The following is a 26,347-nucleotide window of genomic DNA, read 5'->3' as shown; positions in this document are numbered from 1 at the left end:
GGTTCAAACCCACCAGCCACTCCTCGGAAGGAAGGTTGGGCATTCCTACTTCCGTAGTGATAACTGCCTTGGAAACCCAAGGAGGGGTTGCTAGGAGTCGGGGCCGACTCGATGGCAAATAACAACAACAACAACAATGTAAGAGACTAAAACATCTTGGGATTTTGTTATCTGCGAAAGTGGGGGTGGAGTGGGAGCCATGTCCTGGAACCAATGCCCTGCAGATACCAAGAGACAAGTGTAAATACTAAATTAAAATGCCAAATGTATGTACACCTTAGGGTCCTGGCAAAAGTGCATGCTATCTGGTCAGAGACAATCTGAACTGTGTTCTCACAACACTGTGTTCTTTTCCCTTACATTACATGTGTGAGGCTTTGTGTGCCAACTGAGCAGTATTTATGGAGGGCCTACAACATACCAACCATCTATGTATGATCAGCTACTTATTTACTGGATATGTCCCCGATAAGAATATAGGTGCCATGAGAATAGTACTGCTTCTTTTTTGCTCAGCACTGGGCAGTACAACCTAGTGGAGTGCGTGATACAACTTCCGTAGTGATACTGCCTCGGCAACCCAAGGAGGGGTCGCTATGAGTCGTGGCGACTCAACAGCAAACAACAATATGGTTGAGTTGCTTTTGATGTATAATGACTCCCATGTGACAGAGCAGAAAAGCCCCATAGGTATTCCTAGGGAAGGAGCTCTGGTGGGGTTGTGGTAAGACATTTAGCTGCTAACCAAAAGGTTGGCAGTTTGAATCCACCAGCTATTATTCTCTGGCAGAGAGATGAGCCAATTTGCTTCTGTAAAGATTTATAGCCTTCAAAACCCTACGGGGATTGCTATGAGTTGGAAGTGTCTCAGTGGCAGTGAGTTTGGTTTTAGAATCTTTAAAGAAGCAGATTGTGAGGTCTTTCTCTCACAAAACTGCTAAGTGGGTTCAAACAGCCAACCTTTAGTTTAAGCAGCAAGGGCCTAACCACTGCACCATTAGGGTTCCCTGGTACATGGCAGGGGCTTAATAAACATTAGTCAAATGGATTGGGGTGAAGTGGGGGGAGGGGCCACTTTGCATGTAAAGGAATCAGTGCTTTTTATTGCCCAGAACACTCATGATCCACCAGAGAGCTGATGAATTCTGAAAGGCACCACATGCAATGCACAGCTGTAGGCATAGCAGCTGTCATGCAAAGGAGCCCGAGGCCCAGAATGAAGAATTCAGTCCTTTGTTTCTCTCCGCCTGCCTCATAACACAATGAAGTTAGGTCCACTGTCAATCTACCTGTCAGCTGTATGTCTTCAACATGTGGCTTTCAGAAATACTAAGTTAACATTGCTGTTGAATGAAATTTATGTTGATTAGCTTTCTGACATCACTACATGAAAAGATTTTACTTACACGTCTGAGGTCACATAAAAACGAAATAGAACTCAGTCAATGCAAAAAGTTCCCCGTTTCAAGTCTCTGCAAGCTATAAATTAGCCTTCACAAAATGTTTAATTTAAAAGCAAAATGGTTTGACTCATTAAACTTTCCAAACTTCAGGTCATACAGAGCAAACAAGTCTTTTTACCAGTAAGTTGTTCAAAACAGACTAGAAGTTCCAAAAGTGAGCTTCCCGTAAGACTTTTAATAAAAACCTAGGATTCAGTAGGTCATATGCTGTTCAGAGTAGTTACAAAATAACAGGATAAGAAATATTAACCATAGAGCTCAATATGAAAATCCAATGATCTAAAAAGCTATACATATGCAGATGGATAAATCCTTACAAAGTTAAGGCTTTTCTCCACTCAAGTAAATGACTATAAAAACAAGGGAATAAATAAAAAAAGCAAAGGAGTTATGAATTATGTCCGAAACATGCACACTAAAGTATGCTGGAAAAAAGCCTCAAAGTGATGTTGCTATTAAGCCGTAAATATATTTAAATATGAGTTAATTATGCTTAGTGGCAGGGCGAAGAGCCACTCCCACTGCCCCAATCTCCAGGCTTCAGCAAACCACAACTTACCTGGAAAGGCTGGCGACATCTGTAATAAACATACTGACCACCAAATAAACGAACAATCTGAATTCTGTGAAGTTTGCAAACAAGCACTAAGTTTAGTATCAACAAAATACCAATACTGGCTTAAAACAGTTAAAAAAGAAAGACCCGAGAATTTTCTAGACCACGATTATTTGATTCAGGATCAGAGTGCATTTAATGATTTCAAGCAGCAGCGATTAACTCATGTTCACAGCAGGTATTTAGTATGAGGCCTACAAACTGCCTCTTGGATGATCTAGCTGTGTTTGCATTCTGCTGTGAAATACAAAAAATATGCAGCTGAAAATTCTAAATAGACTTGTCTACAATTTGTAACACAGTTTTGAAAATTTTCCAAAATAGTTTATTTACATTGTAACTTTTTTGACATTATGACTTTTACATCTTAATATGCAATGTTCTGAATAAAGTTCAGATGACTACAAAAATGCACTTGTTAAGACTAAAGGAGACAAAAAGTAGTAATAAAAAATTGCATTAGCATTAGTAAGACAATACCATACACTTCCTTGGCATGTATTTAAACTGGATATTATGAAAGCTTCACAAATTCACATTAAAATTCTTGATTTTAAAAAACCCCAACAATGTTTCAATATGCCAGCTGGAAATAGGATACATTCAACCACACCATTCTTCCAAAGATAAACTACCACCCTCTCTTTTTTAAAGTGTGACTATACTGTATCTTTTGTTTGCAAAACGAACATACTATACTTTTCCTGCTTTTGTTTGCAAACGCCATATAACAAAAAACATTACAGTTGAGTCAAAAATAGCACACTCTTGTTACCTTCCAGTTTGCTAAATGGTAAAATTTCCTGTAAGACTTGCTGGACTGAAACCTTCACCAACAACCAGAGACTATTTTAGTTTTTCTTGTTTCCCGTCTCAGCACTGCCACGAAAAGCAGTGCGCGTCTCCGGGGCCCTTATGTGGAGTGGAATGCTCTGCGATCACTGCACTGTTCTTCAGGAAACGGTGATTTTCCTTCTCTAACAGAATCCGACGACTGCTACTTATTTCTAAGCAGTTGGTGAAGGCCCCAGCTGACCCCGCAACGGGCGCACGTCCGAAACGCCAGCAGCTCGACTGAAGTTCCCCCCAGCGGCCCGCGGAATGACACAGGCCCCGAACCTGCAGAACGGGAGACGGCGCTCCGGGAACACATTGCGTGACGCCTATACTTATGAATAATGCAAAAAGCTAAAAATACACTCGGATAGATGACTTTAAATAAGACTTGACATTATCCCCCTCCCAAGTTGCAGTAATTTATTATTTTCGGGGAACGAAATGACAATTCACCCGCAGCCGACTCCGCTGGCACTCACGACTGCTCACTTTTTCGCAGCCAGCTTCCAACTAACAAGTTAGGAAAGCGGGCGGGCGGGCGGCGCGGCCGTGATTCAGCAACGGGCTGGGCCAGGCGGGACCGCGGCGCCGGGACGGGCCGGGCTCAGAGCAGCCGGGCGGCCGAGTCCTGAAAGGTCACGGGGCCGGAGAGGCAATGTTACCCCTCCTGCGGCCCGGGCCTGAGGCGGCCCGGTTTGGGTGGCGCCCGGCCGGCGGCGGCGGGTCCTACCTTTCTTGCTTTTCGGAGAGTTCCGCTTGCTCCGGGCGCTGGCTCGCTCTTCCTCAATCGCAGCTGCTATCTCAGGGTTGTCTTCCCCATTGTACCAGACCAGGAGCTCCTCGCCCGGCGCGATTGGCTGCGGGAAGAGAAGGGACAAGCACCGGGCCAATCAGAAAGGCGGTTGTTGGCGGGGGGGCGGGGCGCGGGCGCTGGGCCAGGGGCGGGAGCCGCGGCGCCGAACGCAAACAGCTGGCCGCGGCGCCGCGCATATTTTCTCCCCGGCGGTCACCGGGGAAGGAACCCTCTGCTGGAAGGAGGACCTCACTTCTCCGGCGGCGGCAGCAGCGGCGGCTGCTGCTGCGCTTCGCGGAGGTTAGCCAGTCTCGCGGGCCGCAAACGGGCAGGAAGGAGCTGCAGAGGGTCGGCACCCTGATTCCACTGGGGGCCGGCTGCCCGGCGTACGCACATAGACACGAAGGTGATTAAAGACGGGTCGTTTTCAACTCAAAACTGCCATAAACTCTCAAATCTTACTTCTCAAAGCTTCCCGACTACCCACGCAGAGGAATAAAATAAAACATGAAACAGTTTTGCCCACGAAAGCTAAATCAGTGAGAAAGTTAAAGGATAATTAAGAAAAACCAAGCGGCATGGAAAGAGGTGCTGAATGCTAATTACCAGCGCATGTTTCCATTCCAAGAACAAGTTAAGCAGGTTCACATGGAAGAAATATGTGCCGTTCCACAGTTATAAATGCACTGCTATTTATATTACCCAGAAATGCAAAAAGAGGAGGCAGTGAGGGGAGGTAATGATCCTAATATTATCTCTCTGTTCCCACCAGCCTACTCTGGACCATGAAAAAGCACTGGTTTGACATTTGTACCAGACATAAGATTATGAATTACATTTTAGAAGGGTATGTCCACAAACACCTCACCTGTATTGTTGTTGTTGTTATGTGCCGTCGAGTCGGCCCCGACTCATAGCGACCCCCTCCTTGGGTTTCCGAGGCAGTATCACTACGGAAGTAGGATTGCCCAACCTTCCTTCCGAGGAGTGGCTGGTGGATTTGAACCGCCAGCCTTCTGGTTAGCAGTCAAGTGCCTTAGCCACTATGCTACCAGAGTCCCGTTATGCACCTAAAACACTGAATTTTTAACAGGCATATATGACAGGGTGAGTGGTGCGGACACAGACCACTGCCATACTGATTACACCTAGAATGAGATCCTGAAAAAAGTATACTGAGTGGCAAGATTAGACCCCTAAATAAAATTTGAGGGAAGGGACTTCTTATTTCTCTCACAATGACATCAGTGCACAAAGTTCCAAGGTATCAATACAAGTAAAACTGCATCTTAAACCACTGAATAAAGTAAGAATCCTCGAGTCTGCACTTACATGAATGAATGAGTAAACAAATAAGAGTGTAATCCTTTCCTTAAAATAGAATCCCAACTGATCAATGAAAGAAATGTTGGAATTAGGAAATCATCATTTAGCAATCATCGCAGTAATAACTGATTCAGGCAAGGCATCATCAATGGATGTTAAACTAGTAAGTTAAAGTTTTAGGAATTACAGAATATTTGCATAGTCTCAAAGTAGATCCCCCAAATATTAATTAATTACAAAGGGAAAAACAGAATCTTCATTAACAAGACAAAAAGGTATCATATCCCTCCTGACAAGATGCCCAGAGAAGAACACTGCACCACTTCTGGGTGATTTCTGCCCAAAATGCATGAACTGACTTTAATCACGGTGAAACATCAAGAAAGCCCGAATTGCAGGACAACATACAAAATAACTGGCCTGTATGCTTCAAAACTGAGAAGGTTATGAAACACACAGATAGGAACTCCAAACTAAGAAGACTTAAAGAGATAACTGAACGCAAATGAGTTTTTTCTTATGTTCAATAAAGGATGTGGCTGGAACACTTGACAAAATGTGAATAAGGTATATAGATTAGCTAATAATCTGTTTCAATGTTAAGCTTCCTGATTTTGATAATTACTCTATGGTTAGGTAAGAGTTTGTCCTTTTTAAAGGGGGGAAAATTACATCTAAGATACCATTTAGAAACAAGGTATTTTCTCATTTAACATATCTTCTAGTCTAGACAAAGCCCTAGAAAGTCAGTCTCTGCAAAACTCTCACTGTGTATATGTATATATGCGTGTATAGATATCCACCACTTATCTGTCAGTTTTTGTACTGTGGTAGCTTGCATTTGCTGTAAGACTAGAGCCTATGCCATCAGTATTTCAAATACCAGCAGGATCACCCATGGTAGACAGATTTCAGCGAAGCTTCCAGACTAAGACAGACTCAGAAGAAGGAAGGGGCCATGCATTTCTCAAAATCTTGGTGAGTGAAAACCATATGAATAGCAGTGAAACACTGTCTCATGTATTACTGGAAAACTTTATAGCCCTTAAACATTGTCTGACATAGCAGCAAAAGATGAGCCCCTCAGGTCGTAAGGCATTCAAAATACGACTGGGGAAGAGTTGATGTCTTTGAGTTGTGCTGTTGGTGAAGAATACCATAAGTACCACGAACTGCCAGAACAAACAAATCTGTCCTGGAAGAAGTGCAGCTGGAATGTTCCTTAGAACCAAGAATGGACAGACTTTGTCTCACCTACTTTAGTCATGTTGTCAGAAGGGACCATTCCCTGGAGAAGGATATCATGCTTGGTAAAGTGGAAAGTCAGAGAAAAAGGGGAAGACCCTCAATGAGATGGACTGACACAGTGATTGCAATGATGGGCTCAGGTATAACAAAGATTGTGAGGCTGGCACAGGATAAGGCAGTGTTATGTTCTGTTATATACAGGGTTGCTATGACTCAGAGCTGACTTGATGACACCTACCAACAACAACAACAAAAAAAAAATAAATAAATAAAAAATATATATATATTCCACATTTCAAAATAGTGTAAATTCTTTAAAATGAAAGAACCAGCCACTATTTCCTTTGCTCCCCAAATATGCCATTTTCTTATCTTTGAAATACCGTATTTCTTCCCTTCTTGAATCAGTTAAACAAATAAAAATGTTAATTCAGAAGAGTTTAATGAGTTAAAATAGCCATTACAAATGCCTTTGGTACTCTGATAGCCTAACTTGTTTCTGTTGAAGAAATAGGCCTTTTTTTTTTTTTTTTTAATTAAACTACTTCTAGATTATGGAAGTTCCAAATATACAGTTTGTGGCTCTGTGTTTCTGTTATAAGTCACAAATTTATAAAATGGTGATATCAAGTTTGGAATCACTATGGTTCATAAAAACATGAAGTTTTAAATAAAACCAAAGTAAAAAAGAACATGAAAAGGAAACAGAAGAAAGGAACACAAGGAAAAATTGACTCACGATATAGTCCTAACTCACACAGCATAACCAGAATACTGGTGGAAGACAGCACTTGACATTTTTAAGAGGCCACCAGGAATAAAAGCTGCAGTTTCCATGTTCCCACTGCAATCTTCTGTAGAGGGCGACCTGTACTAGCAGTTTGGTGAAGTAAAATATCAATACAAAATCTAGTTAACAAGCCATTCAATTCCTAAGTTACCCTTTTGTTGTTATAAAGCACATCAAATAAAAGCATGCCAGGATCCACTTTTACAGCAAATCTAATATAAAATTTGTAGATGGTCAGTGGGCTTGTGTATAGCTAGATTGAGAGCAACCTAATTTGTTAGCTGTAAAACAACGTCCAAAATTAACCAAATGCAATGCTCATTATACTATTGAGGTATATACTCCCAACTTCATGTTGAAACAGATATACAAAATGGCCTTCATGAAGAGGAAAATAATGTATTTTTCTATATCACTGATTGTTTTCTGTACTACTGTTTCTTTCTGTACTGCTTAGCACTCATAAGCATGCTTGAATCAAATTTCAGAAAAAAAGGTATGTGCTTAAAACTCAGAAAACATAAATGCACATTTAAAAAAATAAAGTCAAAACACCAAGCAACCTTTTTTTATATAACATCATATTTTAATGTTATAAATAAAAGAAAAACAAGAAGAAGAAGAAAATTTAAACTCTTAAAACTTGCCCTTTGGGTTCTGGTAAGCTTTATAAAACTGAGCATACTATCCTCTGTAATTATCCATATATACAAACTTTAATTTTACCAGACCAATTAGGAAGAAGCAAGGGTTCTAATAAATATTCCCTGACACTAAGTTAAAATGCAAGAAATACTTCAGAATTATTAACCAAATAACCAGACGAAGTATGCTCATTCTTACCCACCTAAAATCCATTCCCACACAGCAGTCAGCACAATCCTAAAAGTGATAGGACAAGTGCCAAAACTCTCAAATGGGTTAACGGAACTTAAAACTAAAACCCATACTTTTCCTGGTGGGTGTGAGACCCACCTCAGCAGCCCCTACCCATCTCCCTGTCATCACCCCCTCAAATTTCTCACTCCTGCTACACTGGTGTTTTCCAGTTCTTTTAAAAACAAACAAAATCTAGCTTATTCCTACTTCACATTCTTTGCTTCAACTGCTCCCTCTTCCTGGACTGCTCTGTCTCTCTCTCTGCAGATCTTTGTTTGGCTGGTTCCTTCTCATCCCAAGGTGAGATTCAAATGTATTTCCCCAGAAAGGCCTCCCCTGACCCACCAGAACTAAAGTACTCCTTCCCCAACCTAATCACTTGCCATCACATCTTATTGTCTTCATATCACTATCAAAAATTATTTTGTTTACTTATTGTGTAAGGAGCCCTGGCAACATAGTGGTTAAGCACTTGGCTGCTAACCGAAAGGTCAGCAGTTTGAAACCCAGCTTCTCTGTGGGAGAAAGATGAAGCAGTCTGCTTCCATAAAGATTTACAGCCTTAGAAATACTACAGGACAGTTCTACTCTGTCCTATAAGGTCATTATGGGTCAGAATCGACTCAATGGCAAGTTTGGTGGTTCGGTATTTACTTATTATCTACCTCCCCCATAAAATAGAAGCTCTATGAAACCAAAGACCTTGTCTGTTCTGTTTACTCATATTGAAGAATACCTAGTACAGAGTAGAGCTTCAGTAACTTAATTCTGAACTAATGAATATAGGAATGAATGAACAGCAGGCTTAACAGCTTTTAAGAATTTAAAATAGTTTTTAATCATATTACAAACAAAACCAGAGCTGAGTGATAGTTGAGAATGCAATACAAAGCCCAGAGAACATCACATATAATTTACTTACAAAACCTACCCCAAAGAAAGTTTGACCTAGAAGAATATAATGAGATAATCTCTTACAAGGAATCTGGAAGGCCTTGTGCATACCTGAGCTAAAATCACTGGTTCTGATGGAGGGAGGTCTGCAAAGATCAAAATTTTGTTATTTTTAGACAAAGACAAGTAAAAATAATAGGACAGCTAGTTAACACTTTGAAGGAGCTCTGGTGGCACAGTGCCTAAGGCATTTGACTACTAAGCAGGTTGACAATTCAAACCCATCAGCTGCTCTGTGCAAGGAAGATGAGGCAATCTACTTCCTTATGGATTTACTGCTGTCAGAACTGACTCGATGGCAGTAGATTTGCTTTTGGTTTTGGAGTTAAAAGTTTAAGTGTTTACACTGGACTAGGAACTGTTCAAAGGACTTTATGTTGACTTGTTTAATCTTTACAATATCCAGTGTCCAGCTTCCGCATGCATATAAGCTATAGCAGTGCTGACAAAGAACAGTATACCATGGACAGCCAGAACAACGAATGAATCTATCCTGGAAGAACCACAGCCAGAATGCTCCTCAGCAGTGAGAATGGCCAGACTGTCTCTCGTACTTGGGTCATGGTATCAGAAGAAACCAGTCCCTGTGGAAAAGGGTTATCATGCTTGGCAACACAGATGGTCAGCAACAAAGGGGAAGACCCTCAACAAGATGGACACACACAGTGGCTACAACAACTGGCTCAAACAGCAACTATTGTGAGGATGGTACAGGACTAGAGAGTGTTTTGTTCAGTTGTATGTTGGGTGGCTATGAGTCAGGACAGACTCTATAACATAAATTAGTACCAATAATTTATAAATTAGTATATTATTATATCCATTTTTACAGATGATAAAACTAAGACATGGAGTAACTTTTCATGGTCATACGTCTAGAAGTCAAAACTTGCTCATAAGGCAATCTGCCATCAGATTCCCCACTCTACTCCACACCACATGATTGCTCCAAAAGAACGTTATTGTTGTTGTTAGCTGCCTTTCAGTAGGTCCCCAACTCATGGCAACCCCAAGTGTGTCAGAACAGAACTGCTCCATAGGGTTTTCTTGGCTGTACTCTGTACAGAAGCACTTATCCGGGTCCTTCTTCCATAAATATGCTGTGTTGGTTCAAACCACTCACCTTTAACATATTGCTTGCAATACCCAGGCTCCTTCCAAAAATAATAGCTATCACTGATTTAGCACTTACTAGGTGCTAGCATTCTGTATGTATTTAGTCAGGTAATCACAACAAGCCTATGAGGTCAATACTATTATGATTATCTGTATTTTACACGAGGAAACAAAAGTACAAACAGATAACTTGCCTGAGGTTATACAGCTAATAAAGTCACAAAGTAGACTTGTAGTATGCAAGCAGACTTACCTAGGGTCACACAAAAACCAGGATTCAATCCAGGCAGCCTGGCTTCAGAGTTCATTCTCCTAACCACTATTCAATACTGCTTCTTAATGTTTCTATAAATCTGCTATCAGAAATAAACACATTTTAACTTGAAGTCTAATGAAGTAACTGAAAGGTATCCTAATACGTCCCTGGCCTTGCTCTCCCTTGAGATCTCATTCCTTGACTGACTTGTAGTCATCCCCTACCCAATATTCCCTCTCCACCAGGATTCTACCACACTTACCCAATCCGATGTAGCTCCCACTTTAAATAAATTTGAGACAGAATGAATTCTTGAATCAAATATGGAATCAAATTTCAAACCCCAGTATAACAAAACTGGAAAGTAATACCTTCTAGAAAAGCATGCTACTGTAATCTACCAGAAAGAAAACAGGAAACAAGCCTGCAGACACTTTAAATAAGAAGGTATCCCCAAAAATTATTTCCAAAGGGGATTGGCAGCAATAAAGTGAGTCTATATGAGTAAAGGGCAGTCCAATTGGCTTAAGATGTCAAAAAAAATACTGCAAAGAAAATTAAACAGGCCTATGTGGACTAAACCTCCAAAAGTCCCAATGTTACCCTGCTAGGGATTCTTGGCATGCAGCAAGCTGTCCACTATCTTAAATGCTTGCCCATCCAAAATTTTCAACTACATGAAGAAAATTTTTTCAAGGGCTGTCCCCCGATATATGACATTTTAATAGAAGACAGTGAATAAAGAGAAATATGCCTTACAGCAATTTTGACAAATATATCTATTCCACAAAGCAACAACACCTGCCTTTAGAGCCTAGAGAACGTTCCCATGCACGGCGAGTGCAGCTCTGCTGTCCGAGAACACAGCCCTGGAGAACGAGGCAGGCAGACGTAATCTTACATGCCACAGAAATGCAGCAGCGCTCACTGCTTCCCTCAAACTCACTTCCCTGAATGTGCTCAGTAACCTCTGACTCACCGCAAACCCAGAAAAATAATCTTCCTCATCTTTTTATCTCAACAATGAACGTCTCCAAATAAAAATACAGCAGAAGGAAGAAATATGTTCTGCTTAGTTTGTACCCTGTATAAAAATTAGGGAAAAAAGCTAATCCAAGGCTGTATGTACACAGAAGACTAAGAATATGTTTTCAGCTTAACACAGACCTACCATAGCCAGTAAGAGCTTCTTATAGGTGGATAAGCCTGCCGGTCAGGCAGTTCCTAATGCTTCTGTATCTGAGGGGGAGGGAAGTAGCTGTCAAGGCTTAACTCATCAGTGTCTATAAAGATGCAGTCTGTAATTACTTAACACAATCTGCATGTTTTAGCTCACTAATACACACAAAGCAGTGGCAACCATATATTTAAAACACAGAACCTTGGGTGTGTGGACACTTGAACTGAATCACGTTAAATATAACCCTCCCAAGGTCTGCAAAGCTGTTACTGTCAGTCAAAACTATTTAAGGACAGCACTTTAATAAATGCACTCAGAGTAACTAACAGTGGACTAATTCTAACACTGTTACCTTTAAAGTTTTGTAGTAAATGGCCCTGTTGATTTCCAGTGGAAATAAATTTTGCTCCTCTCCTGAGCAAGCCCAGTTCACATATCGCAGCCAGTTCCCCTTCTCTGGATCAGTGGCATCAATGCACATCCATCCCAAGTTGGGGTAATATACCTGGAGGGCGGGCAAGAGGAGAATCAAACCTTTGTTAAAATAGGAGTATCTTAAAATGCTTCCATTCTCAACTTTGAAGACTTAATTGCTTTCATCATATGCAAGAAGTCTATGAAGTATTTTATAGAAACAATATAAATAAGCAACAAAGAAAACTACAAGATAAAAACTAAGGTCCAAAACTATGTAAAATTCTCATTAATTAATTTTCCATTTGAGCTTGTTGGAGTAATTTTTCCCACAACATTAAAGAGCAATAGTTAAAGAGATTGATGATCTTCAAATGCTTTGCAAATACATACACAAAGACAAATGACAATTATATTCCCTGAAGTGTAACTTTAAGAGAAAAATACAGCTTACAATGGTGTTCCACAGTACCCAATTTCATAGGCTTTATTGGTTGTTACAGAAGCTGAGGCCTGGGGCCCACACATGCTAGGCCAACAATTTACAGGTCCGTACCGCAGAGTTTATAAGAAACGTTAGTGAGTTAACAAGCACTGAGTTTCCACTTGGGTGGTAGAGTGTGCTGCTGTTGCAAACACAGCTGACCCTGAAAACTTTCTCTATCTAGAGCAACCATCAGGAAATAAGGTGCTATGGAGCATACTCTGGGAAATATCTGTGCCCTTCAGAAGAAAGAAGAAAAGAAAAAAAAAAAAACTTAATCCCTCTTTCAAGAGTCAGATCAAATCTACTGTTACAAGAAGCTTCCTCAGATCACCTACACTAAGCCAGCTATTCCTCCCTGATGCTTACAGCACTTCCTTTTCATTCCTTCATTTTAAAATCTATTTAGCAATGATCTTTGTAGATACATATACACATGTCTTTTCCCCAAAACTGGGCTAAAACGCTTGATTGGGCCCTGAGATACAACTGCGGGATGAACCAGTGAAGGACTTAATTGAGCCAAGAAATGACCCTTTTACTTTATCTCTGGGAACAAAGGAGAGAGCCTAGGTGTTCCTATCTCTTCCGTTCTCATCCATTCCCCCTTTGCTCTCCTCCTCACATCAAACATCTTTCTTTCCTGCACCTTTCCTTTAGGAACAAAGCTCCCACTCCCCAGCTGACAGGGAAGACTCTGCTCTGGGTGTGTGACTGCCAATGCTGAATTTTTACCTTCCTGGGCACTAAGAATACTTTCCTCCTATTGGGAGTTCAATATCAGACACAATGCTACACACTTCACATATTATGCTGTTTATGCTGTTTAACTCTATGCAGTGAGTTAATTATTCGTTCTCTTTTAACAAGTAGAAATTGAGGCTCAAAAGTTAAATAACGTTCCCCAAACCACCTAATCAGTAAGTAGTACCAAAACCAAACCAACCTACTGTCATCAAGTCAATTCCAACTTCCAGTGACCATATAAAGGAACTCTGGTAGTGTAATGCCTAAGGCACTTGATTGCTAACCAGAAGGCTGGCAGTTCAAACCCACCAGCCACTTCTTGGAAGGAAGGTTGGGCAATCTACTTCCCTAGTGATACCAGCTCGGAAACCCAAGGAGGGGTCGCTGTGAGTCAGGTCCAACTCAACCACAAATAACAAGAGTGACCATATATGGCAGAGTAGAACTGCCCCATAGGGTTTCTAAGGCTACAGATATTTACAGAAGCAGAATGGCTCACCTTTCTCCCTTGGATTGGCTGATGATTTGAACTGCCAACCTTTTGGTTACTAGCTCAATGTTTTAACCATACCACTACCACAGTTCCTTAGTAAGTAGTATAGATGGACCTAATCCCAGACCTGAGGGACTTCTGCTCATCAGCCATGCCTTCCTTGACCATCCTACTTAAAGTTGCAAACCCTTCTCTTATCATCGGCACTCCCTCGTTCCTGCTTTATTCATCGTCTTTGTAGACCTTGTCCTCTTGTATCACTCTTGTGCTATGGTATCACTTACTTAATTATTTTGTGTAGTCTTTTCCCTCCTCACAGGCATTTGACTGCTAACCAGAAGGCTGGAGGTTCAAACCCACCAGCCACTCCCCGGAAGGAAGATTGGGCAATCTACTTCTACAGTGATACTGCCTTGAAAACCCAAGGAGGGGTCGCTATAAGTCGGATCTGACTCAACGGCAATGAATTCAGTTTGGTTTGGTTTTGCCCTCCCCACATACTCCCACCCTCACCCTGGATATTAACTCACATTTTGGCCTTTCATTCACTGCAGTATTTCCCACACCTTGAACCAGTGCCTGGCATATAGTAAGCTCTCAGTAAGTAACTATGGAATGAATGAAAGGATATCATTATACACAAAGGTATAACTATCACCACTGGCACAGTTTGTGCTCATCTGCTAACAGAAAGGTTGGCCGTACCATGGAAGATAATTCTGGCCAACTGCTTCCATACAGATTATAGCCAAGAAAACCCTATGGAGTAGTCTACTCTGTAACACACGGGGTCACCATGAGTCAGAATTGACTCATCAGCAACCAACCACCACCATTATGTGACAGACACCTATTAGCAGGTGTTTTGCAGCTGCTTTATCTAATCATCATAAGCACCAAGGAAAATATTTTCAATACCATATTAGTGTCCCCAGTGAATTTACTCAATAATTGGTTGTTTACTAAAACACCTATTTACACATTCTAAAGAAAGGTTATCCATGTTGCGTTAGACTCCATTTCAACCTGTCAACCTAGATCCTCAGCTCTTACATATTTACACAGATACACATATATGTGCACGCACACACACACACATCTTTTCCCCCTTGAAAACAAAGAGCAACCAACCCACAAATGGTATGTTATGAAGAGACAGCAAACACAACATAAAATTTAAAGTTAATACATCAAAATAATATAAGTTCTTTCCATTAGAAATACTTAAAAATATTTTTTGTCACATTTACTAGACTGCTAAAACAATAAAAATAGAGTAGATGGTCTTTAAACATTGTCAGTCCATATTTGTTACTTCTTCCTAATATACATAGGAATTTTCTCACCTCACCCCCTTGGATATAAACTGTCACTGGGCTCAGGGATAAAAAGTCTTGCTTTAATTTATAGTAGTGACAGCAGAGTAGCATTCACTCCCTACCCGCACAGTGGCACAGCTGAAGAGATGAATGGGAATGCAGAGACAACACAGACATGTGCTGGGAAAGCCCCACAGAGGCAAAGAAGGCAGCTAGAGAGAGGCATCAAGGGCCTACTGCCTGCCTTGGGGTCATAATACAGACTATGTAGGAACTTCCTGGCTCTCCACGTAGGTACAGACCTTTGCAAAAAGCTGGTGTTCCCACTGAGTGAATTCTTTATTTATGCATAACTTGTTTTGTCTCAGGGAGCTCTGGTGGCACAGTGGTTAAATCATTTGGCTGCCAACCAAAAGGTCAGTGGTTCAAACCCACCAGCCACTCTGCAAGAGAAAGACAAGGCAGTCCGCATCTATAAAGATTTACAGCCTTGGAAATCCTATGGAAAGTTCTACTCTGTTCTACAGACTCACTATGAATCAGAATCGACTCAATGGCAGTGGGTTTGGGTGGTGAGTGTTTTCATTTCAAAAGGAACTATGGCACCTTCTAAGTCATACTGACTGGTGTGCAGTACATTTTTTTAATAGTAAGTTTTATATAAAAAATTAAAATAATTCATCTATCAAGCTGGAATTTTTTTTTTTAAGAAAAAAAAAAAAATCAGGGTTGGAAAGGGTGTGAGAAAACAAACATTTCCCAAACACTGCTGATCAGAGAATAAATAAATAAAAATTTTTTGCATGGAATTTAGCAGTATTTAATAAAGTTGAAAAAAACCTTTAAAATATACATATGCTTTAACCAGCAAATGTACATAACTCTTATAGGAATTATTCTAATAAGATAATTGGGTATACATACCAAGATGTATGTACAAAGATGTTTATAACAGTATATTTCACTATAGACTATTTCCAGGTGATTGCTAAATGGAAAACTATATAGAATTAATTCAGGAAATTAGTTCATCCATATGATGGAATACTAAGCAGACATTAAAAAGTACTGTTGTATAAATGATTAATAAGATTATATGGGAACTTTTTTGTGTGACCAGCACAATAATAACAGGGAAAAGGAAGACACAGAGTGGTACACAAAAGGTATAGACAACAGAGACAAATACTATTACATACGCAATATTGCATTACGAGTAACAACAAATGCTAGTCTACGGGTGGATGCCTAGATGGGTGAGAAGATCAGGTGTGGGTAGGCAAAGGGGAATATCCATGACCACAGAGATTTGGCTGATGATATTCTTACATGTGTATTTATACTACAAAAAATATTCATATACATTATGAAACTAACAGGGGACAGGGTTGGAGTAGCTTCTTAGTGACAACCAAGCACCTTGAGGGAGCTCATTCACCAAGCCTGTGGGCTCGGGACCATGGTCTCAAGGGACATCAAGCTCAACTGGCACAACATAGTACATAAAAATCTTGTTCTACATCCTACTTTCGTGAGTAGTGACTGGGATCTTAAAAGCTTTTGAGCAGCGCCATCTAAAATACAACTATTGGTCTCCCCTCATCTGAAGCAAAGAAAAATGAAGAAAATCAAGGTCATATGGAAATAATTAGTCCAAGGGTCTGATGGACCGTGGGAACCTCAGCCTTCACAACCCTGAGACCAGAAAAATTAGAAGGTGCCAGCTACCAAAACCAACCACTCAGAAAGAGATCAAAATTGGAGATCCTGGGTAGAGTGGGAGGGAAAATGTGGAAGAAAACTCAAAAACATAAAAATAACCAGAATTCCTGGTCTGATAGAGACTGGTAGAACCCTGAGACAACGGTCCCAGGTTAGCATTTGGGCCTGGAACTGGACTCATTTTCGTAGATTAGTTCTCAACCAGACAGCAAAAAGGCCTAGGAGCAGAACACCTACCCCAGGGAGATGCACCCACCTACCCCAGGGATATGCACCCCTTAAATCAATCAACTGAGAGAGATCAGAAGGGCAGCATTTGCATAGAGGTAAAGGTGGACAGAGGGGAATGCATAGATAAGAAGGATTCATAGGAAGGATATAGTTACAGGGAGGAGATGGGAGGAGAGCTGTTCATTGTTGGGATTGTAATCAGGGCAGTAAAATCCAATGTGTATGAACCATTGAGAGTAAAACTAATCTGCTTTGTAAATTTGTACCCAAATCACAAAATTAAAAAAAAAAAAATTATATGGGAACTTTTCTATGTTAGATATTTTTGTATTCTTTACAACCTTTTTCAATAAACACTATTTCTGCAATTAGAAGAAAATAAAGATAAGCCCATTGTCAATTAAAAAGCAATTTTCATATCATACAAATTTCCAAGTGATTTAATCAAGTCATTTTGAAATAGTCATAAAATAATATAAATGCAAAATTTCATACACTCAAATTTAAAGACATACCCGAATTAAATTCTCATGCTACATACAGAAAGATATGTAAACAAACCAAACTGTTAAACACAGTAACCTTAGTGAATGGGGGTGTGGTTTTAACTTGTATCCTTTCTTATCATTTACCTGTTATATTGTGCACATGTTAATTCAGTTTTGTAAGTTAAAATATTAAAAATTAAAAAACTTGCATGCAGTTAATACAAACACACCATTATCTAAATCCTCAACTATCTGCCAACAAAGACGAATCTCAATTTGCAGTAACCAATTTACTTTGGCAGAAACCAAGAATTAAGACAGGACAGTGACTCAACCTCTTCATGCTGTACCAATTCTCATGCTGAGAGCAGTCTTGCACTCACTCATTTACATTTACAGTAATGAAACCATTTTCTTTGGCTGCATGTAACGCAGGGCACTAACACATTAACAACGGCAACAACTTTTGTTGGAGGCCCAAGCTCCAGGCTCAGTGACTCTGGTTTATGCATACCACCAGAGGCTCCTTTTCATATCCTATCTTTATTTCTCTGGTGTTCTAGCCTTTCTCTCAAACAACAATCTCCATGAGGTATTGTCAGAATCAATATAATACCACAGATGTCATATGCCAAGCTCAGTGCTCTCGAATTTACCACAGTGTCTAGCACATAGTAAAAACGTAACAAATAGGAGTTGAATGAGTAAGTCAACAACTCCCAAACAGAATTCTTCTGAAAGGCCAAGCCATTAACCCAAGTACAAATTAGCTTGTTTGGGAACTAGTAAAAAACCAGTTGCCATCAAGTCAGTCCCAACTCCCAGTGACTCATGTGTCAGAGGAAAACTGTGTTCCATAGGTTTTTCAATAGCTGTGACCTTTCAGAAGTACATCACCGGGACTTTCTTCCAAAGAACCTCTGGATGGATTCCAAGTTCCAACTTTTTGGTTAGTAGCTGAGCGCTTACCTGTCAGTGTCAGTAAGGGAATCCTACTTGTGTGAGAAGATCACTTAATTTCCTGAACTTCAACATCCTCAGTTGTGTTGAAGCACATGAGAGAATACAATTTACCCTGCATTTTCTGCACAACCAATTCAATAGCCATCCCACTTTTAAGTATCAAGTTCAAAAGCTTAGAATGTGATCAACCATTCAGCTTCTCAGTAAATCCAAAACACCAACATCACTACTTGCACTTCCACTGTTTCTCTTCTCCACACATAGAGATCAGGGCTTGGTAAACTTTTTCAGAAAAGTCCACACAGCAGATTATTTTTGGTTTTGTGAGTCACAGAGTCTCTATCACAGCTACTCCACTCTGCCATTTTAAAGGCAAAGCAGGCACAGAGAGTAAATGAATGAGCAAATGAATGAGAATAGAAGTGCTCCAATAAAATTTTATGAGCGCTAAAATTTCAATTTCATAAAATTTTCATGTCACAAATTATTGATCTTCTGTTGTTTTTTTCAATCACTTAAAAACATAGATCACTAAACTACCCCTATTAGCTGATGATATGATCCTGTACCTAGAAAACCCAAGAGAATCAGTCAAAATTAGTTCTACTGGAACTAATTGAGAGATTTAGCATCATGGATTCCTCTATACTAGCAAAGAGATTGCTGAAAAATAAATAAGGAAATCAATACCATTTACAATAGCTACCAAAAAAATAAAATACTTGGGAATAAATCTTACCAGGAACATAAAAGACCTGTACAAAGAAAACTATAAAAACTACTTCAAGAAACCATAACACATCTACATAAATGGAAAAACATCCCATGCTCGGGGATAGGAAGACTGAACATTGTGAAAATGTCAATTCTACCCAAAGCAATCTATACACTCAATGCAATCCCAATCCAGATCCCATCAACATTCTTTAGGGATATGGAAAAACCAATCACTAACTTTATATGGAAAGGAAAGGGACCTCGAATAAGCAAGGCACTACTGAAGAAGAATAAAGTAGGAGATCTCACACTGCCGGATCTCAAAACCTCCTATACAGCCACATTAGTCAACACTGCCTGGTATTGGTACAATGACAGACACTTAGGTCAATGGAATAGAATTGAGAACTCAGAAATAGATCCATCAACCTATGGTCAGCTGATCTTTGACAAAGGGTCAAAATTCATTAAATGGGGAAGAGAATGTTTGTTTAATAAATGGTGCTGGCAAAACTGGAGATCCATATGCATAAAAATGAAACAAGATCTATACCTCACACCATACACAAAAACTAACTCCAGATGGATCAAAGACTTAAATGTGAAACCTAAACCTATAAAGTTGCTCAAGAAAAAACTAGGGGCAAAGGAAGGTTGGGTGATCGACTTCCGTAGTGATACTGCCTCGGCAACCCAAGGAGGGGTCACTAAGAGTCAGGTCCAACTCGATGGCACATAACAACAACAACAATATATGGCATAAATAGACTATCAAGCATAACTCAAAATGCACAAACAGCAGTAGAGAAACTAGATGAATAGGACCTTCTAAAAATTAATTTTTATGTGCTTCCAAAGACTTCTCCAAGAGTCAAAAGAGAACTTACAGATTGGGAAAAAGTATTTGGCAATCACATATTTGCCAAGGGACTTATCTCTAGAATTTATAGAAAACTCCAACACCTCGTAACAAAAAGACAAATAATCTAATTAAAAATTGGGCAGAAAACATGAATAGACACTTCACCAAGGAGGATATTCAGGTGGCCAACAAACATATGAAGAAATGCTCACGATCATTAGCTATTGTTGTTGTTGTTGTTATTTGCCATCGAGTCGGCCCTGACTCATAGCGACCCCTCCTTGGGTTTCCGAGGCAGTATCACTACGGAAGTAGGAATGCCCAACCTTCCTTCCGCTATTAGAGAGATGCAAATCAAACCGAGATACCATCTTGCCCCACCACTAGCAGCAAAGTTCAACCAGACAGAAAATAACAAATGCTGGCAAGGCTGCAGAGAGATTGGGACTCTCATGCACTGCTGGTGGGACTGTAAAATGGTAAAACCACCGTGGAAAGCAGTATGGCAATTCCTTAAAAAGCTGGAATTAGAAATACCATTTGACCCAGCCATTCCATTAATAGTATATATCCTAAAGAAGTGAGAGCCATGACAAGAACAGACATATGCACACCCATGTTCATCACAGCACCATTTACAATAGCAAGAAGATGGAAACAACCTAGGTGTCTATCAACTGAGGAATGGATAACCAAACTATGATACATACAGACAATGGAATACTATGCAGTCTTAAAGAATAACGTAGAATCTGCCAATCACTGGACAAAGTAGATGAACTTGGAGGACATTATGCTGAGTGAAATAAGTCAATCACAGAAGGACAAATATTGTATTAGTCCATTATTATAAAAGTCAACGAAAGGTTTATATATGGAAGGACATTTTCTTTGTTGATTACCAGGGGTGGGAGGAGAGGGGAGGGAACACTGTTAGACAGGTGGAGATAAGTATTGATTTGGGTGAAGAGAAGGGCAATGTACCAAATGTGAGTGATCAACATGGTGGCACTGAGGAAAAGGAAGACATAGAGAGGTACATGGGAAGTACAGACAACAAAGATGAACTCTTTTGCACATACAGTACTGAATTGTCAGTGAAGGCAAACATGGGTATACAGGTGGACAGATGGGTGGACAGGCTGAACTATTAGGTATGTCTATGAAGTGGAGAGTGTACCCAAGACTATGTATAGGGTTGGCAGACAATGGTCCTATAAGTGTATCTGTATGATCTGTAAGAATTCCCAGGTATATAGAAGAGCTGACAAAGGACAAGGTTGTAGTCACTTGTTGGTCACAGCCATCTACCCAGAGAGAGCGAGTAGTTGAACCAGTGGGCTCAGGACCATAGTCGCAGGGGACATCAAGCTCAACTGGCAATAACATACTACACAAAACATTGTTTCACCTCCTACTTCGGTGAGTAGTGACTGGCATCTTAAAAGCTTGAAAGCAGCCATCTACATGCAACAATGGGTGTCTCCTCATCCAGAGCAAAGAAGAATGAAGAAAACCAAAATTCATGGAAACAATTAGTACTAGCGACTGGTATACCATGTGATCTGTAACCTATATGATTATGAGACCAAAAGAACTAGATGGTGCCCAGCTACCACTGTCAACCACTCGGAGGAGGATCTATGTACAAGATCCTGGATAGAAAGGGAGAACAATGTGGAACAAAACTCAAAATCACTTGGGATAAAAAGGGGAGGAGTGGGGGAGACCAGGTTTGCTGGTCTGATGGAGCCTGGTGGAACCACTGAGACTATGGCACCTAGCTGCCCTTCAGGTCTGGAACTGAACCCACACCTGTGGTTTCCAGTCAAACAAAAGACAGGCATAGGAGTTTAACATTTATCTGAGGTCCATATACTCCTTGGAGAGAATAATCATGAGAGAAAGAAGGGCTGTTTATGCACAGGGAGACAGCTCAGGGGGCAGGAGTGCATGGACGGATGGACACAGGGAAGAGGTAACTATTGGGAGGAGATGGGAGGGGAGCTGTTGCGTTGGGGTAAATTGTAGTCAATGTCATGAGACAAAGTGTATGTGAACTGCTGTATGGAAAGTGAATTTGCTCTGTAAATTTTCGCCTAAATCACAATATAAATAAATAAATAAATAGACTACTTTTAGCTTAAGGCCATAAAACACAGGTGGCAAGATGAGTTAATTTGGATGATTTGGTCCCCAGATCATGGTTTGTCAATCCATGACCTAGATCTTTTCCTTTTCTTATGGTGCTACTTTGATACATGGTTTAAGAAAGTAGAAAGACACAGTAAGAGCTGAGCAGTACTTTCTGAATAAACATTCTGCAGAATCAGCTGACTGCATTCATCACTTTCCTTTTTCTCCTTGACTGCAAATTTAACTTCAAAATAATTTGAAATTAGAACTAAGAACTAACACAGCACTAACTATAGAAGCCACTAATTAATACCTAATCATAACAGTGCTGACTGGTAAAATTCATTTGTTTTCACTTCTTTGAAAAATTCTCATTGATAGACAATTTATCAGTTACAACTGATACACAATTCTACTTATTCCCTCACTCCATCCTCCTGGCTCAAAATAAATCGGTTGCCTAAATGAATAAAATGCAAACAGACGCAGTAAACTCAGTTTTCACCTATAAGAATAAAAAAATAAAAAATAATCTATTAAAGCAGTTAACAATATCCATGCTTTAAAAGGGTAGGAAGAAGTACGTACTCCTGGAGGTTACGTAAACTGGTGCAAACCGCCTGGAGGATTTGCCTAGCAATACGTATCAAAGGTTAAAATGCTCATAATGTTTTGACTTAACAATTATACTTCTAATAATTTATCTTAAGACAATCAAACAAATCAGTAAATATGTATGTACAGGGAGTTTTGTACTTTGAAGAATTGTTTATATTTGTGAAAAGATTAAAACTATTTAAATATCTTACATAGGAGACCGGTTAAATAAATCAAAAATGGTATACAGTGGAATAATAATGGAGATAATTATTTGGTATGATTGGTCCAAAACGTATTGAAAGAAAAAAAGCATGTCACAGAAATGCACATACTGTCTGATGGCATTTGTGCAACATTCCTCTATATGGTTTGTGTATACAGCAGTATAGGAGCTCTGGCAGCATTGTGCCTAAGGCATCTGACTGCTAACCAGAAGGCTAGCAGTTCAAACCCACCAGCCACTCCTCAGAAGGAAGGCTGGGCAATCTATTTCCGTAGTTACCACCTCGGAGACACAGGAGGGAGGGGTCGCTATGAGTCAGAGTCAACTCGACGGTAGTGAGTTTGGTGTTTCTGTTTGTTTCTTTATGCAGCAGTGTGGGGAAAACAGGAGAAAAACAAGTGGCAAAGAAACAGAGTGAAAAGAAAGCTCATCAAAAGGTTCTTACTGGCTATCCTGGGTAACAAATTTTGAAGTTTGCTTTGTTTATTCTTCCACATTGTTTACAGTATGCATGCATTACTTTGATAATTTTTAAATGTAAAAAACCCATTATTAAAATAATTCTCATTCAAATAATTCAAAAGCTCTGCTCATTAGAAGCAAATTTGAGCCTCAGAGAAGTGAATTATAAAAGATTTTATCAGAAGTGGTTTTAAAATATTGCGGGTTACTCAGTGTGTATGCAGATGAGTTGAGAGAAGTCTGACATTAAATCCCAAGTTTCAGTTAGCTAGCAATTTCCCAGCAAACACTGACCAAAGACTCTTCTCCACTTGAGAATCTGATCGCTCTAGGCATTTACCCCAAGGAAACGCTACTATTTTCTTCCAGTTACTTCTTGTTTAGCAGAATGCTTTCAGTGAAAGTTTAGAGGACTTAAGACTAGGTTAGATGATCAAGGGCTCAAGAAAAGCATTTTCTTAGATTAGGTTTAAAACAGAGTTCTAGTTCGGGCATAAAACCTGGCTGCAAAAAGATAACCTGGTCTTAAAGGGCTTTGATGGAAGAACAAATGCCAAGAAGAGATCATGAAATAAGCAGTTTCTGTTACACTAATTAAGAGGCATTCTGATGCAAGTCTGAGGACAGGAGCAAGAATAGAATAAATTAATGAGAAAATACCCAATTTTACCTAGATTTTTATTTTCTTCTTTGTAAGAAATGTTGTTGTCAGGAGCCGTCGAGTTGTCTCCAACTCATAGAGATGCTATGCACAACAGAACGAAACACCACCCAGTCCTGCGCCGGCTCTGCCATCCCTGCTATATTTGAGCCCACTGCCCACAGCCACTGTGTCAATTCATCTTGCCGAGGGCCTTCCCATCCTTCATCAACCCTCCGCCTCACCAAGCATCATATGTTTCTCCAGAGAATGGTCCCTTCTGACAACATGACTAAAGTAGGCGAGACAAAGTCTGGCCATCCTCGCTTCCAAGGAGCATTCTGGCTACACTTCTTCCAGGACAGATTTGTTAGGTCTTTCAGCAGTCGATGGTACTTTCAGCATTCTTTGCCAGCACCACAACTCAAAAGCATCAATTCTTCTTTGATCTTCCTTATCCATTGTCCAGCTCTCACATGCATAGGAGGCGACTGGAAATACCATGGCTTGTGCCAGGCACACCTTAATCCTTAAGGAGATATCTTTGCTCCTCAGTACTTGAAAGAGGTCCTTTGCAACCGACTTGCCCAGTGCTATACATCGTTTGATGTCCTGACTGCTGCTTCCATTGGCATCGATTAAAGAACCAAGCAATGTGAAGTCTTTGACAACCTCAATCTTTTCCTCATTTATTGTGATGCTGCTTACAGGTCCAGTTGCGAGGATTTTTGTTTTCTTTATATTGAGATGTAATCCATATACTGCAGAGTGGATTCTTCAATCTTCATCAGTAAGTGCCTCAAGTCATCCTCACTTTCAGCAAGCAAAGTTGTGTCATTAGCATATAGCAGGTTGTTAATGATTCTTCCTCCAATCTTGATGTCATTTTCTTCTTCATATAGTCCAGCTTCTCATATTACTTGCTCAGTATATAGACTGAATAAGTATGGTGAAAGGATACAACCCTGATGCATTCCCCTCTTGATTTTAAACCATGCAGTATTCCCTTGTTCTGTCCAAATGACAGCCTCCTGGTCTATGTACAGGTTCCTCATAAGTACAATTAAGTGTTCTGGAATTCCCATTCTTCTCAATGTTATTCATAATTTGTTATGATCCACATAATCAAATGCTTTTTATAGTCAATAAAACACAAGTAAGCATCTTTCTGATATTCTTTGCTTTGAGCCAAGATCCATCTGACATCAGCAATGATATCCCTTGTTCCATGTCCTCTTCTGAATCCAGCTTGCATCTCTGGAAGTTCTCTGTCAATATACTGCTGCAACCGTTTTTGAATTATCTTCAATAAGATTTTACTTGTGTGCGATATTAATGATACTGTTCAATAACTTACGCATTCTATAGGATCACTTTTCTTTGGAATGGGTACAAATATGGATTTCTTCCAGTCAGTTGGCTAGGTAGCTGTCTTCCAAATCTCTTGGCATAATCGAGTGAGTGCCTCCAGTGGGGAATTCGTTTGTTGAAACATCTCAATGGATATTCCGTCAATTCGTGGAGCCTTGTTCTTCACCAATTCCTTCAGTGCAGCTTCGACTTCTTCCTTCAATACCATCGTTCTTGAACATATGCCACCTCCTGAAATGGATGAAGATCAGCCAGTTCTTTTTAGTACAGTAACCCTGTGTATTTCTTCCATCTTCTTTTGATGCTTCCTGCATCAGTCAATATTTTTCCCATTAAAATCTTTAAATATCGCAATTCAAGGCTTCAATTTCAGTTCTTTCAGATTGAGAAATGCTGAGCATGTTCTTCCCTTTTGGTTTTCTAACTCCGGGTCTTTGCACATTTCATTATAGTAATTGGCTTTGTCTTCTCGAGCTGCTCTTTGAAATCTTCAGTTCAGATCTTTTATCTTGTCATTTCTTCCATTGGCTTTAGCTATTCCTCACTCAAGGGCAAGTTTCACAGTCTCTTCTGACATCCATTTTGGTCTTTTCTTCTTTTCTTGTCTTTTTAATGACCTCTTGCTTTCTTCATGGATGATGTTCTAGATGTCATCCCACAATTCCTCTCATTTTCGGTCACTGGTGTTCAATGCATCAAATCTATTCTTTAGGTGGTCTCTAAATTCAGAAGACATATATTCAAGGTCATATTTTGGCTCTTGTGGACTTGTTTTAATTGTCTTCAACTTCAAGTTGAAGTTGCATATAGAGCACTTATGGTCTGTTCCACAATCAGTTCCTGACCTGGTTTTGGCTGAAGACATTGAGCTTTTCCATCACCTCTTGCCATAGATGTAGTCAATCTGATTCCTGTGTATTCCATCTGGCGAAGTCCACGTGTATAGCCGCCGTTTATGTTGTTGAAAAAAGGTATTTGCAATGAATAAGTCATTGATCTTGCAAAATTCTATCATGC

The 26,347-nt window shown here is 40.0% G+C and overlaps 1 protein-coding gene across 1 annotated transcript in view; it reads right to left on the bottom strand.

Moving 5' to 3' along the window:
* The window catches only part of PRDM2 (PR/SET domain 2), a 134,308-nt gene that overhangs the window by 96,574 nt on the left and 11,387 nt on the right, over positions 1 to 26,347 (bottom strand). The window contains exons 4-5 of the mRNA XM_007950751.2: positions 11,811 to 11,963; positions 3,647 to 3,773 (exon numbers count right to left, since the gene is read on the bottom strand). Of these exons, the coding sequence (XP_007948942.2) occupies positions 3,647 to 3,773; positions 11,811 to 11,963 (280 nt within the window). The remainder of the gene's footprint in view (positions 1 to 3,646; positions 3,774 to 11,810; positions 11,964 to 26,347) is intronic.

The sequence above is a fragment of the Orycteropus afer genome, unplaced genomic scaffold (assembly GCF_000298275.1).
Source record: "Orycteropus afer afer isolate SDZICR_OR568_19922 unplaced genomic scaffold, OryAfe1.0 scaffold00288, whole genome shotgun sequence".
Taxonomy (NCBI): domain Eukaryota; kingdom Metazoa; phylum Chordata; class Mammalia; order Tubulidentata; family Orycteropodidae; genus Orycteropus; species Orycteropus afer.
The sequence above is the reverse complement of the archived record's forward strand: the minus strand, read 5'-3'. Positions and strand labels throughout refer to the sequence as shown.